The following is a 15,522-nucleotide window of genomic DNA, read 5'->3' on the forward strand; positions in this document are numbered from 1 at the left end:
AAAGGATCAGAGAATGAATCCAATACTGAAAGCATAAGTTACAGCTAGCTCTTCATAACATGTGGTGAGTAGCTGACTCAAAGAGAGAGAAAGACAATAGCTGAACAGGTTTGAACAAATGTATTTATTCAAAAATGGAGCAAGAGTGAGAGAGATAAATAGATATATTTTGTATATTTTGTATTTTATTTTATTTCTTTTCACTTTCTTAGCTAGCAAATGCAGCTAGCTAGTTTACCCTACCTACTCAAACACCCAGGCCAAATAAAGAGATGCTATGTTAGTCAGCTGGCTATGACTATCCAAAACTGAAACTCTTCCAAGTCAAGATAAGCTTTTGGTTTGACTACTGTATTGCCACCGGGGCCCACCGGTGTAACTGCTAAACTGCTTACACTGTACTGCAAGATTGTAGGGGGTTTACTAATGTGTTAGTTCTATTAGCTAAGTTGACTACGACATTAATTTAGCTAATATGGTGACAACAATGTAAGCTGTGTGTAGCGGTTATGATTTGAATGTTTGGCTTGGAATGTTTTTTTTGCCTCATCACAGACAGCTGATGTGTTGTGCATTGAATTCCACAAGCGAAGGGAAAAGGTGAGAGGAGGAGAGCACATAGATGAGAGAAGGAATACAACAAGCTGTTTGTATTTGGCTATGAAAGTGAACCATTTGCGTGTGATCAGGGATGTATTCATTCCGACAATTCTGTTAAAAAAAAGTTTCTTAAACTGAATCAAACGGAATGAAACGGGAATAAACATAACATAATTTGTCCAATAGAAACTCTCAAAACTCACCTCAAATCTTTATTTTGACCTGTGTACACATACATTGTAAACTTTCATTCATAGGCTAGGTTGTAGAAACCTCATGATGGGTATAGGGAAAATTTGAGATCATATAGTAACCAGTGGTGTAAAGTACTAAGTAAAAATACTTGAAAGTACTACTTAAGGAGCTTTTGGGGGTATCTGTACTTTTTATTTTACTTTTACTTCACTTCATTCCTTCAATCTAAAAGTACTTTTTACTCCATACATTTTCCCTGACACCCAAAAGTACTCGTTACATTTTGAATGCTTAGCAGGACAGGACAATTGTCTAATTCACACACTTATCAAGAGAACATCCCTGGTCATCCCTACTGCCCCTGATCAGGCGGACTCATTAAACACATGTTTTGATTCTAAATCACGTCTGAGTGTTGGAATGTGCCCCTGGCTATGTGTCATTTTTTAAATTTTTTATTAAATTTGTGCCATCTGGTTTGCTTAAGAAAAGGAATTTGAAAAGGATTTATACTTTTACTTTTAACACTTAAATATATTTTAGCAATTACATTTGCTTTTGATACTTAAGTACATTTAAAACCAAATACTTTTAGAGTTTTACTCAAGTAGTATTTTACTGGGTAACTTTCACTTTTACTTGAGTCATTTTCTATTAAGGTATCTTTACATTTACTCAAGTATGACAATTGGGTACTTTTTCCACCACTGGTCGTAGCCTAAACCTATCGATGTTATGTTGAACTGGGTTAATGGAATATGAATGACAGTCATCCAACGTGCTGTAATAGAAATAAGGCCAACCCTCATAAGAAAATCCTCCTCCTTCATCTTAAACGGCACCGACCGCCCCTGGTGTTCACAGTGCATAATTACATGGAATTTATGCTATATTTTCTTGTTATGTAAGGGATCATCAAGGATGCTTTGTGCAGTTCTATGGAAATATACCATGATTCAGGAGGTGATACAGATCCTGAGGCATAAGCTGGGAATGGGTATATTTCCATAGATCTGCACAGAGTGGAGTTGATCATCCTGTTTATACCCCAGACTTAAAGGGATACTTTAAACTGCCCACAGTGACATATAAATGGTATGGCTGAGTTCATCTGGCTCTGGGGAAGTAGATAAAGGGCTTCATTGGCAAAATCCTTAAGTATCTCTTTAAACAAAAACAAATAAATGATGTTCTAATGTACAGTACCATACCACTATGTAGATTACTTTAACAATGTGTATTTATTTATTTATAACAGACAGAATTTCATAAATGAAATGCACAACATTTCTGGAGCAAGAGAGAGTTCACCTAAATTACAATATTATTGATACAAATGTATTAATTTTACTATGCAATGTATGATTTGTGCATGCAAATAACGACATGATATATATGGGATTCATTCACTCAAACATATTTGGTCACAAATGCATTAGGGTTTGTGGGAGGCCATGTATGGCTAAGTGTGGGTCGCAATCTCTCCTTGCCTTTTACTTTCAATGTAAAGAAACACTAAAGTAATTTAATTATTTGTGTGAAGAATCCCTTTCACAGACACAGAATGTATAGTTATGCATTATTGAAATTATTGCATTATTGAAATGCCTATAAATTATTATTATTATAGCAGCTCAATAAGTGATGAATTGGCCTTGGGTTGTGATCCTAGGAGATGGTGCCTAGCAGCCACAGTTCAACTGTAGATATGTCAGGAGTGCTGACATCTGGAAATATACACAAACACAAATCAGATTTGGCCTCCGTTTACTAAATATCATAACTGAACATCATCTCAAATGTTTGGAGGGAAGATTGAAGAAAACATTTCTTCTCATCGCTAGCTGCATACTGTGGAATGGTGTCCATGGTATTAAATAATGTAAGATATTCCAAGCCTTGGTATAAAAGCCATAATCAACCCCGGGCTCTGTGCGCTCTCTGGAAAATAATGCAACTACGTGGAAGGTCAGTTCCACTCCGCTGGCGCGTCGTCACTCCTTGAACGCATAGCCACTCCTTGATGATCCCTTATTGCAAGACTATACTGCATCCTACCATTTACAACAAATATCCTACTCTTTTTTTTTCAAGGCACATGCGCACTGTAAAGGGGTAGGCAGAATGATATTCAGAAGTTAACATGTGGCAAAACAAATTACATGATAGGACTGACATTTTTTTCAGATCAATTCATATCTAGGTAACATGTCAGACAAACACTGACGATATCTAGATCCACTAGAGAAAGTGATGCAGAGCGCTATGTGAAAAAAGCATGGTTGGTTGACTGGTATAAGAGACTGACGGTGCCTCTGGTTCTTTAACAGATGCTATACGTTGCCATGTGGGAGAGTTTGGGATACAGTATTGGTTGGCTGGAAAGGTTGCCTTTCTTGGAAAGGCAGTTCAGTTGAAAATGTAACATGGGCGAAAACAAATGGAATTAGGATGCCATCTTTTGGCCAATCTGTTTCATTACATATTTTGAAGAGACCACGGTCAATGTTCTTTAATAATGTTTTATTGTAAACAAGTACAGATATGTGCGGGTGGAGAGACAAATCGTCGAAGCTTTTCAACCTTCCTGTGTTGCATTATGGTCATAAAGTGAAGCAGTTTAACAAGGCAAAAGCTTGTAAAATGGAGGCTAGCTTTAGGAGAAAACACTTTACATGAACTATGACTTATTAAGATTACATATTGCTATCATGAACAACTGGCTATTTTATATTTTGCTTCAGTTACGACAGGTTTGCAGCAATGGATAATAATGGTAATGCTAAAATGTGACACTTGTATGATAGCATTATGTAAATCATATTCAACTTAAATAGTAACCCGTCTTTGATCATGTAGGGCAGTGTCCTGGAGTACCCCCGGGGTTGCACATTTTTGTTCCACCCTTATATAAGCACACGTGATTGAACTAATCATCAAGCCCTTGATTAATTGAATTAGGTGTGCTAGTATTGACCTGTAGGAGGTATGTGCAACCCTTGATGGTAATCGGGGACCAGAGTTGAGAAAGGAGGCTATAGTGGGAGCCATAGAGGATTCTATGTATATTCAGGGGAGGAGCTAGTTTCTGAGAAGCCAGGTGGGGGTGGAGCCATGGGCGTGGCTAAAGTAACTCCACCACCACGGTTTCTCCTGCCCCTCCTCTCCGTTCTGGTTCTGCTCGCTAATGGTGTAGCGCTCAAACTGGTTGTAGGGGTCGAAGTGCTCATAGGTCCCCATGGACGGGATTCTATAGTCCTCCTCCATGTCAGGCTCCACCACAGCCTTCTGCAGGACAAAGTCCACCCGGCCTGCTTTCTGCATGCGTGCCGGGAGGTGGATCTTTTTCATGGCTCTGGTGTAGCCCGGTGCAGACGCAGTCAGGATGTGGATGCCGGCGGTTAGCAAGCGCCAGTAGTCTCCGTTTTCAGCTAGAGAGAGAGTGAGGACGTTTTTTTTCTCAAATGCTTACCACCCAGAATCATACTGACATTTTCTAGTAAAAATGACCAATCGAAGAGGCTGACTTTACCTGTGGTGATGTCATGCCTTATTCCTCTGACAGATATCCTTGCCCCTTTGATTCCATTCCCGTCCTCATCCTTTACTATTCCCTTTATTCCACGGTGGACCTGGTAAACATTGAGACGCAGGGTTAGTGGAGAACTCGTCTCAGATTTGTGAAAAGGAGTGATGTTTTGGAATGAAATGCTGGCTTTAAAGTCTCTCACCGACTCCATGAATGTGAGCAGAGCCTCTTTGTTGTCTTTCCAGCCAGTGTATAACTCCTCCTCAGCTGGGAACTTATCACAGCCCAACTCCACCGTCACCTCAAAACAGTTAGTGTGGAGGTAGTTGAAGTCCTGCATACCTGATCACATGACAGGAAGAACAACGTACCAGTGATAGAAACTACAAACCACCATCTTCATAATTGAACTAGTGACAATAACTAAGAGCGCCACCAGGTGGCGATCATAGTTCATAATACAACTTGCCTATTATGTTCATTGAGCCTGCATCAGCTATTTCAATCACAGGAGGAAGGTTCATAAGAACAGTTGTTTCCCACCATTCTTGATTTCTTGCTTTACTTTACATTCTAGCTTTTTGACATTTGACCGCATAGGTGGGAGCTAGTGACATCAGCATTTCGCTGCACCGCTGTAAGACCTGCTAAACTGTGTATGTGACCAGGAAACTTTGATTTTATAATGATAGCTGTGATGGAATGAATGGATCGATACCATTCTATTACAGCCGTTAATATGAGTCCGTCCTCCCAAACGAAGGTGCCACCAGCCACCCGCTCGCTATATCGTCACTTCAACAGTCCTGGACTGTTTTTAATTTGACCGTTTTTTATTTATTTTAAACTTACCACCTGCAAAGCTGTACCACCATGCTCCATTTATGATGCCGTCCTGGCCGATGCTGCCAAAGTTCTCACACCTTCCAGAGTTTCCTTCTGACATGGTGGCATGGGCATCTGCATATGTTCTCGCTATCTGCTTGAATACCTGTAGCCAAAAATACAATATATTATCTTTGTCGTATTCATAAAAAATATAATGGGTAGTTTCGTTTACCTTTAAATTTGATATGTTACATTAGTTTGATTTGGTAGCAGCTGAGATACATTTTCTTCATTCTTTACGTGTATGTTACATGACGACTGTCGAGGAAATAAAAATACAATTCATCTTTATATATGTAGAGCATGAACAATCAATGGGCCTTCTCTCTGCAACAGACACACTTCAGATCATAGAGTGCAATCCATTTTGGAGAGTGCTGTTGTCTTATTGACTGTACATGTTGGTGTCAGTCCCGCTTACCTGTTCATCTGGCGTGGGGGAGAACATCTTCTGCTCTAGTGGGTGTTTGGAGAGGTCGTAGGGGTAGGACACCAACAACTCCCCTCCGTGGAAGTTAGCTGAGAGCACAAAGGGAAAGGATCTGATCCACTTCATGACTGCGTATGTCTCTGGAGCTACCTGCATTATGACACACATAAAGACAAGCATATCAATTACAGTCAACAGTTTTATTGGGCACATCAATAAAACACAGGGTTTTGGAAATGATGGAATAACAGGGTACAATCAGGTGCCGGTTAACAACAATTACCAATCGTCAACTTCTCAATTAAAACTTGATGATTGGTAATCAAAACTCAATTCAAACTTTGATATTTAACATTGAAGATAAATGACACAGAGATTGCGGTAGTCACTTCATACAAGTACTTGGGAGTATGGCTAGACGGTACACTGTCCTTCTCTCAGCACATATCAAAGCTGCAGGCTAAAGTTAAATCTAGACTTGGCTTCCTCTATCGTAATCGCTCCTCTTTCACCCCAGCTGCCAAACTAACCCTGATTCAGATGACCATCCTAACCGTGCTAGATTACGGAGACATAATTTATAGATCGGCAGGTAAGGGTGCTCTCGAGCGGCTAGATGTTCTTTACCACTCGGAAATCAGATTTGCCACCAATGCTCCTTATAGGACACATCACTGCACTCTATACTCCTCTGTAAACTGATCATCTCTGTATACCCATCGCAACACCCACTGGTTGATGCTTATTTATCTTAGGCCTCACTCCCCCTTATCTGAGATATCTACTGCAGCCCTCATCCTACACATACAACACCTGTTCTGCCAGTCACATTCTGTTAAAGGTCCCCAAAGCGCACACATCCCTGGGTCGCTCCTCTTTTCAGTTCGCTGCAGCTAGTGACTGGAACGAGCTGCAACAAATACTCAAACTGGACAGTTTTATCTCAATCTCTTCATTCAAAGACTCAATCATGGAAACTCTTACTGACCGTTGTGGCTGCTTTGCGTGATGTATTGTTGTCTCTACCTTGCCCTTTGTGCTGTTGTCTGTGCCCAATAATGTTTGTACCATGTTTTGTGCTGCTACCATGTTGTGCTGCTGCCATGTTGTGTTGCTACCATGTTGTTGTCATGTTGTTGCTACCATGCTGTGTTTTCATGTGTTGCTGCCATGCTATGTTGTTGTCTTAGGTCTCTCTTTATCTGGTGTTGTCTCTCGTTGTGATGTGTGTTTTGTCCTATATTTTCCTTTTTAATTTTTTTTAACCCAGCCCCCGTCCCCGCAGGAGGCCTTTTGCCTTTTGGTAGGCGGTCATTGTAAATAATAATTTGTTCTTAACTGACTTGCCTAGTTAAATAAAGGTTGCAATTTTTTACATGTAAATCCAAATGACATTGAAAGCAGTCATCATTGCACAATATTTGATGCATGTATTATTATCCGCAAGTATAAAATCCCACACGAAATGCAAGCATGGATAGCTAGGAAGTCATACTGTACCTTACCAAACCAGTAAGCGTCTGGGATTGGGATGTGGTTGCTACGGAAACGTCTGTGTCTGCGCCGGCTGTAAACGATCGTAGTCAGGTCAGGGAAGTTCCTGTTCAGGTCAATGTTCTGGGCGTTGCCTCGACCCAGGGTCCAGCTGTTGTAGTTCTGAGCCTGTTGGGTTCATACAGTGGTAGTCAGGTTGGTATGTGAGTCAAAGCAGACATGTCAAAGCATACTGTAGGATCTTCGCTGTCAAGTATGAAATCAGCGATAGTTTAAACCAAATAGAGGCCTGTTGTTGTTGTTTTTTAAAGCTGGGAAACTGATTACATACGGTACATTAATACCTTTCTGGCAAATGTAATTCGTTTTACACAGTGATAAAACAACAAAATATTAAAATGACGTGTCAAACAACGTTGATTCAACCTACCTCCTCGTTCTCAGGGTCGATGGTGTCCTGGAGCTCGGCGGCAGCTAGCTCGTAACCGTCTGGGTTCATGGAGGGCAGGATGTGGATACGCGTGGTGTTGATCAGGGTCTGGATGCGCCGGTTCCCCAGCAGGTACTCTGAACACAGGTACTGGGCCAGGTAGATCAACAGCTGGCGACCCAGCACCTCGTTCCCATGCATGTTTCCTATGTACTTCATCTCTGGTTCAACTGTTGATATAAGGTGACCGGATATTGACTTATTTTAAACGTATTCAACTAAAGAGTCCCTTGAGATGAATGATCTGTTTTCCATGGAGACTTAACCAAGACAGCAGCTTACATTTAGAAAAGTTACATTGTCCCTGGTTGAACTGTGGACATAGGCGAGATAATAATGGAACATAATCCCCTTTTGATGCAGTTTTCTCTCTGTGCATTCTGACCTTGAACTTAAGCATTAGAATAGCATGGTATTCACCCGCTATTTGTTTGGGGTGGAGCTCGAATAATTGACGGTGTGGCGGAGGTGTGTACAGAAACGCCATGTTCTGACCCTGCATCCCACTGCTGGTTTCCTTCTGAAACTAAGCAGCGTTGGTCCTGATTGGCCCCTGGATGGGAGACCAGATGCTGCTGGAAGTGGCGTTGGTGGGCCAGTAGGAGGCACTCTTTTGTCTGGTCTAGAAAAAGATCCCAATGCCCCAGGGCAGTGATTGAGGACATTTCCCTGTGTAGGGTGCTGTCTTTCAGATGGGACATTAAACGGGTGTCCTGACTCTCTGTGGTCACTAAAGATCCCATGACACATCGTAAGAGTAGGGGTGTTAACCCTGGTGTCCTGGCTAAATTCCCAATCTGTCCCTCATACCACCCTGGTCACCTAATCATCCCCAGCTTCCTATTGGTTCATTCCTCTCCCCTGTAACTATTCCCCAGGTTGTTGCTGTCAATTAAAATGTGTTCTCAGTCAATTTAACTGAAAAAATAAACACAAAAAAAGAATAATTCCACTATCTTTATGTGTGAGGAAACCATGACTAAAGTCCAGCGAACCTATCTGTTTCAAGTGGAAGAAGAATCTATTGAATGTTTTTGATTTAAATAACACCATTCTCCAGGCACTGTAATTTACAAATTGATAAGAGCTAGGTAAATGAGTAATCTGTTTGGATAAGGGAATTGTAAATATAGGCTAAATGACACTTGTTTTAGGTCTACTTTACCTTATAATCGCTGGAGATAAATGTGAAACCAGTCATATGGCAGCAAACTGAAGCATATCAACATATCAACTTTACCACAGTAAAGTTTATGAAATGCTGTGCCATTATGCAGTTTAAATTGTAGTCTTTTAACTTGCAGGGATGGTCACTCCCGAATGTCTTAATTATAGCCTACTCCGGCTTTCTCTGTCTCCTATTTCTATCATGTTAATAATTAGCCACTATCAGTATCGACCATCAGTAGGCCTAATAACAACACATATTCAACTGCCAATTTACTGTTAGTTCCCAGTTAGTTTAGCCTACATTATAATTCCATTTAATTTCATTGTATGGCAGTGTCAGTACACAGTTCCATGGTTAGTTCAACCAACAGAGGGTATAGTCTACTATCGTACACTATTCTCCCTATTATAATTCTATGTACGCTAATGTTCCCACATTACCATGGGTTGAACTGAAAGTGGCCATTTTCAGAACGAATCAAACCACTGCTTTCTTTTGTGTGTAAAGGCTCTCCAAACCAATTCATGATTCATAAATACTTTCCTAAACCTAAATAAGTATTTATAAATCTGTGTTTTCAGCAATTTAATTAAATGTTTTCAGAGCGTGCAAGGTAGCACCAGCATGGTGCATTACGCGGCTGAAAAAGGTCAATCTGAATACCAAATACTGAAGTGCGTAGGAATGGCGTAAATTCCTAAGTCGGAATCAGCCCCTAATTGAATAGCATTGAGAGACATATGACGGCGTTTAAGAAATAGCATTCCCAGGACTCACACTGTAGTGCACCGAGGACCATTAGTACTTACGCAATTCATGTACTCCAGGGTTGTTTGAGAACTCTATCACCAGCAGGTCTTTGCCCTCCACACTGCGGCCAATGCTGTAGGTCATGGCGATTTCGGGGCATCGTGCTGCAGTCTTCTTCAGGATGCTGTTCATCTGGGCGTTAGACTGATAGCTAAACTGGATGACAGTATGGGGCTTCTCAGGGGTATTACCTTCTTCCTGTATCGCTAGGATAAACAAGAGATGGCGACACTGTATGATAATGATTTGAAAAGCATTTATAACCACCTATGAACAGTTAAGTGTAATGTCTTATTTGTGGAAGTTATTATGAAGTGTAACCAAAGATATAGAGGTCAATAGTGTTCCAAGCCAGTTCATGACACTTTGTATTAACTAGCAAGTGTGACTTTTGACTCAGTGTCCTAGGAAAGTTTACATCGAAAGCGTAACCATGCGTCAATAAACCGCCTCATCGGGTGTATATCGAGATACCTCATTACTAAATGAGGCCTTAGTCTTTCATCTCATGTCGAGTAGAGCCCTGTAAAATGTCAGCAGACAGAGAAATTACATAAAGTGGAAAAGGCCCCCCGTCCCCCCTGTATAAATGTGCTCTTTTAGGGAAATGTGCAAGACCTAAAAGGTAAGAAACTGAATGAAGTTGAAACATAAGACCAGAGACATCTGTTCAAAATAAATATCAGCATGGAATTAATTACATAGCTTACAACGCTTGCCAGACATCTTGTATTTCAGTTAGAATCAAAGATATTTTTGGAAACAGATTTCATACTACACTAAAAAGCTGTTGTGCAAAATGTGGTACCACCATCTGTGTGAATATCTACACTCATATCATATATGTAATATGCATATCTATGATTTATTTCAGCTAAATGGCTACATTAACTGTTATTGTGTCAGTATAGGCTCCTGCAGGACTTGTTTATGGTGGCATAGAGCAGCTGCAGAGATAAACAGAAAGAGAGAGAGAGTACACAGGAAGAGAGAGAGAGAGTACACAGGAAGAGAGAGAGAGAGTACACAGGAAGAGAGAGTACACAGGAAGAGAGAGAGAGAGAGAGTACACAGGAAGAGAGAGAGGGATGAGTACACAGGAAGAAGAGAGAGAGAGAGTACACAGGAAGAGAGAGAGAGAGTACACAGGAAGAGAGGACTCATGAACACTCAGAGCAATCACACAGCTGGAATGGTTGGTTGTTTGCAGCTTCAGGGAGAAACAAACTGTACTGAACTCACGTTAGACTGATCACTGCTCTGGTGAACAGGGAGAAACAAACTGTACTGAACTCACGTTAGACTGATCACTGATCTGGTGAACAGGGAGAAACAAACTGTACTGAACTCACGTTAGACTGATCACTGATCTGGTGAACAGGGAGAAACAAACTGTACTGAACTCACGTTAGACTGATCACTGATCTGGTGAACAGGGAGAAACAAACTGTACTGAACTCACGTTAGACTGATCACTGATCTGGTGAACAGGGAGAAACAAACTGTACTGAACTCACGTTAGACTGATCACTGCTCTGGTGAACAGGGAGAAACAAACTGTACTGAACTCACGTTAGACTGATCACTGCTCTGCTGAAGAGGGAGAAACAAACTGTACTGAACTCACGTTAGACTGATCACTGCTCTGGTGAACAGGGAGAAACAAACTGTACTGAACTCACGTTAGACTGATCACTGCTCTGGTGAACAGGGAGAAACAAACTGTACTGAACTCACGTTAGACTGATCACTGCTCCGGTGAACAGGGAGAAACAAACTGTACTGAACTCACGTTAGACTGATCACTGCTCTGCTGAAGAGGGAGAAACAAACTGTACTGAACTCACGTTAGACTGATCACTGCTCTGGTGAACAGGGAGAAACAAACTGTACTGAACTCACGTTAGACTGATCACTGCTCCGGTGAACAGGGAGAAACAAACTGTACTGAACTCACGTTAGACTGATCACTGCTCCGGTGAACATATACTACAGTTCTCTGTCACCTATCAGTGTGAACTCATAGACTTGTTCAAACGCATATATCTTGTAGGGGGCAAGATATTAATGGCAGATATGTTAACGTCATTGTAAATAAGAATTTGTTGTTAACTGACTTGCCAAGTTAAATAAAGGTTCATTTAAAAAATGTGTTGACCAGATTGTGGCATAATACAATCATCAAAAAACTGTGAATGTTAAATGTAAAAAGGCATTTGAATTGACCTATAAATAGTTTAAATACATTCTTGAGGTGTGCCGCAAGGAGCAATGTGGCAACCAGGTGACTGTCATTAATCTGGAAAGAAACTGCATGCTCAGTTACCACTCAATATGCTTCTGTTATTAAAAGGGGTTTGGGTGTTATTTTTCTTTATAATGAAATAATCTAGTAATAATATTGACACACATGGTCCTCTCTAGTTTTACATTTTGCTCAGGGGATTGTTTTATGCATGAAAATATTATTTGAGTCAACATCATACTGCACAGTTAGTGTCATACTGTTGTCACTATCATATATTGATAGTCATTTTTATGACACACCAGTTAAACTGTGGCCGTTACCTCGTAAGCCCTCCAGTGGGTCGTAACAGCCCTCCTGGTCACTGACAAAGAAGCGGTCACAGTCCAGGAAGTATGGCCAGGCCATCTCGATGCCCTCGAAGGCGTGGTAACAGTTCTTCCTCACAGCCTCGCACGTACTCCTGCACGGCTTCAGCACCTTACATTATAAAAGAAAAACGTCATTCAATTATTGAAAGTGGGATATATATATATTTTTTACTGAAGAAGGCACTGCATTACCAAAATGTTGGTTATTAGATTTACCCATTAAATTGTTGGAATCATATATATAGAGTGCAATTTTCTTGGATTTATTTGTATTATTACATTATCCTTTGTTAGCATCAAACCTTCTCCTTCTCGCAGCGAGGCACCAGCACTGAACAGCCTAGCATGCGGATGTCCGGGGTGCACTCTCCATTGAGCAAGTTGTGGACCACACTGACGAGGAGGTACTCGGGGCCCAGCTCGGCCTCCTCGCGGGTCCTGTGGCCCAGGATGTTGGGGAACACGGTGTGGGTGTAGGACATGTCGTCGCAATAGTTCATCATGATGTCCATGCACTTGGCTGAGTAGAGGAAAGAGCCAACCGAGGAGCAGGACAAATTCAGTATTATAATGGTGAGTGACTGATCTGAATGTTACCGTGTTGAATCATCAAAGTATAGAATACATACTGTTATATCAATAGGTTCATCATTATGTAATGTGTTATAATACCATTTATTGTCTCATAATTTCATGAAATCTTTGCAATTAACATCGGTGAGACCTTCGGGTGCTTTTGTAAGGTGGGTGGCAACATTTTCATAGAACAATACGTTGGTTATAAAACATTTTCAGGTAGGCGTAGTGTTAACCTGCTTGTAAAATGCTGCTTTGAGACCATATGTTCTCTCCCTTGTAAATCAGTATGTTTAGGGGTATTGGCCAGGTTGTTCTTTCTCTTGTACTTTTACATTTGTTCTAAGTTAATTTGTTAAAGAAACCTAGCTAAGATGCTCAGTACACAATAAGGCTCATTACTCATATCCTTGGCATGGAAAATGAGCATAACCTGATATTAAGAAGTCATATGGATATGCATGAAGAATCCACCCCTTGGACTAAAACATCTTTATTGTCTCATATAGCTAGCTACCTCTCTGCAGTACTGAAAATGATCAAGTTCAAATATTTCTATTATCAGTGGAGATTAAAATGTGAATATTTCATACAGCCATTTATCATCCAAAAATACACTTGATAGCTCGGAGAGGCCTTAAGGCCATAATATCCCATTTAGCCTAATCACTTAGTAAAACTTCATCTTCAAAAGTGTGATAGGTTGTTCAACCTGTGGTTTGATAAAATTGTATAAATGTACAGTCCTTTAGGCCTTCTTTCTGTATGAACAGTACGTTCTAAGCTATCTAACTGTGGTGCAATGCACACAACATGTTAGGATGCTTTCAATTGGTTTAGAATAGTCAGAGTCGGTCCTAAAATCATAACCTTAGCATATGTTGTCACCAAGGCTTTACAAATATCACATTTACATGAGTTGAAGGATTTATTGAAGAAAATAAAATGTACATACGTTGTTCTGGTTCTGGTTCTGGTTCTTTGCAAAAGATACCTGAAAGACACATCTATTGTTAGTTGCTGTCATGCATTTAACACTAGATGGCAGAATCGCATTTATCACCAGCGTTATTGTGACACTATAAAATCTGCTTTTTATTAACCCTCTCATCTTGCTTCACGATCTCTCCTCCCAAATGTCTATATTTCAGTAAAAACGTATTAATGCTGAGAATTGTCATTCTTTGGATCAGGTCACCTCTCACTAGTGATGAATATCTACCTCAATCTTTATAGCCCACAGTTCTATAATAATTCTCTGAAGAAAAATAAGCACTTTATTTCGCACTAATTTGTGACACGAGGTTATTTTTTTTATTGTTGTTACGGTTGGCTTGTACACATTGTGAATAGAAGCATCACAGTTTGCATGTCTTGTCTGAGATATAATGAAATATTTCTGAACCATGCACTTTTATTTCAGAACTAGCCCTAACATCATCACTTCCTTCCAATGCATAAAACACACCATGTGCGTTATCATAAACAACAAAGAGTTGGCCTACTTTACCTAGAAATTCGTCTTCAGGGTCGCAGAGCGAAGGGGCACACCAAACAACTGTCGCCAGTGCATTCAGAAAAACAATAGTCTTCATTTTCCTCCGTATAAATTCCATATTTTGTGATGTGGCACCTCAAGGCTACTGTGCTTAATTGCACGAGAACTTTTTGGGCTTCCCCAAAAAGTGAGTTTATTACACGAATTACGGTCGACTATCAAATTACAAAGGAAAATGTTTCGGACGGAAATGGAAGACTGGGTGGAGGTGGAATAATTTGCGCAAGTAAACTTTGCGCAAGTAAACTTTCTGAAATACACCTGTTAACAATTCCTATACTCTAAACCATCTTGCTCAACCATTTCGAACACTTTTTTATTCAATGTTAACCTTATAATTTCTTACCTCTAAATGTATGTATTGGATTATGTGAACAGTGGACATTAACTGTAAAATAATAGGCCACTATTTCTTTCCGTCAGTGCTATCCGGGCTCATTGGGGTGACCCCTAACCTTTACCCTTACCCTAACCATAACCCTCACCTTAACCCTTACATAACCCCCTTCAATGGGGTAGGAACTTCCCAATGATTTCGAATAGAACCGATTTATTGTTTTCTCGGCCCATTTGCCCAGTCCTTTAGTCCTTACTCAAGACAGTCATTTGATCCCATTCAACCAATCAGCAATATGCTTTGAAGAATGTCAGGATATGTGAGAGTGTGGTAAATTGGACCAAAGTGGTAAATAGAGCCAACTTGTTTCAATGGAAAACATACACAAAATTAATCATTTGATCAAATATTTAGTCTGTGAAGTCTGTGAAGAAAGAAACCACATGGAAAAAGTTAGGTCCAAAGAACAGATTTTCACCAAGTCAAATGAATTTATTGTGTTATAGGTTTCATGGTGCTTTTATTTAAACCAAAGTAAATTATTTTTAGATTGCATTCATCAGTTGGGGTCTCTTTGAGCTTTAATATGAGGTCCTAAACCTAGAATGAAAGTTCATCCTTGTAGCTGTGTGGGCTAATCAGGGGTTGGAGCCAGTTCAGGGAGAAAAAACAAATGTTTTTTTTTGGAGGAACAGAATCAGAACTGGGAATAAAAGTGATCTATATTGTTCTGGAACAGCACCATTATTTTAAAAGCATGGGAACCGGTTAATAAGGTTATTTTGCATTCAGGGCAATTTTTTCAGTCCCACAAAAAGTCCCACAAGG

The 15,522-nt window shown here is 40.3% G+C and overlaps 1 protein-coding gene across 1 annotated transcript; it reads right to left on the reverse strand.

Annotated features, from left to right (window-relative positions):
• Positions 1-3,297: 3,297 nt before the first annotated feature.
• LOC112214750 (carboxypeptidase Z) lies at positions 3,298-14,524 on the reverse strand. Its single transcript, XM_024373741.2, has 12 exons — positions 14,310-14,524; positions 13,755-13,793; positions 12,526-12,743; positions 12,176-12,332; positions 9,607-9,813; positions 7,567-7,796; positions 7,143-7,304; positions 5,634-5,792; positions 5,177-5,315; positions 4,527-4,666; positions 4,328-4,427; positions 3,298-4,226 (listed from the first exon to the last, which is right to left on the reverse strand). Exons 1-12 carry the CDS (start codon positions 14,413-14,415, stop codon positions 3,877-3,879), a joined length of 2,007 nt encoding a protein of 668 aa, XP_024229509.1. The 5' UTR covers positions 14,416-14,524; the 3' UTR covers positions 3,298-3,876.
• Positions 14,525-15,522: the final 998 nt, after the last annotated feature.

Source organism: Oncorhynchus tshawytscha, linkage group LG15 (genome assembly GCF_018296145.1).
Source record: "Oncorhynchus tshawytscha isolate Ot180627B linkage group LG15, Otsh_v2.0, whole genome shotgun sequence".
Lineage (NCBI taxonomy): Eukaryota > Metazoa > Chordata > Actinopteri > Salmoniformes > Salmonidae > Oncorhynchus > Oncorhynchus tshawytscha.

Coding starts and splice junctions, on each gene's coding strand:
- LOC112214750 (XM_024373741.2), bottom strand. CDS start 14,415: ATGGAATTTATACGGAGGAAAATGAAGACTATTGTTTTTCTGAATGCA. Junction 12,333..12,525: donor CTCGCTGCGAGAAGGAGAAG/GTTTGATGCTAA, acceptor TTATAATGTAAG/GTGCTGAAGCCGTGCAGGAG. Junction 4,667..5,176: donor GTGGTACAGCTTTGCAGGTG/GTAAGTTTAAAA, acceptor TCATGTGATCAG/GTATGCAGGACTTCAACTAC.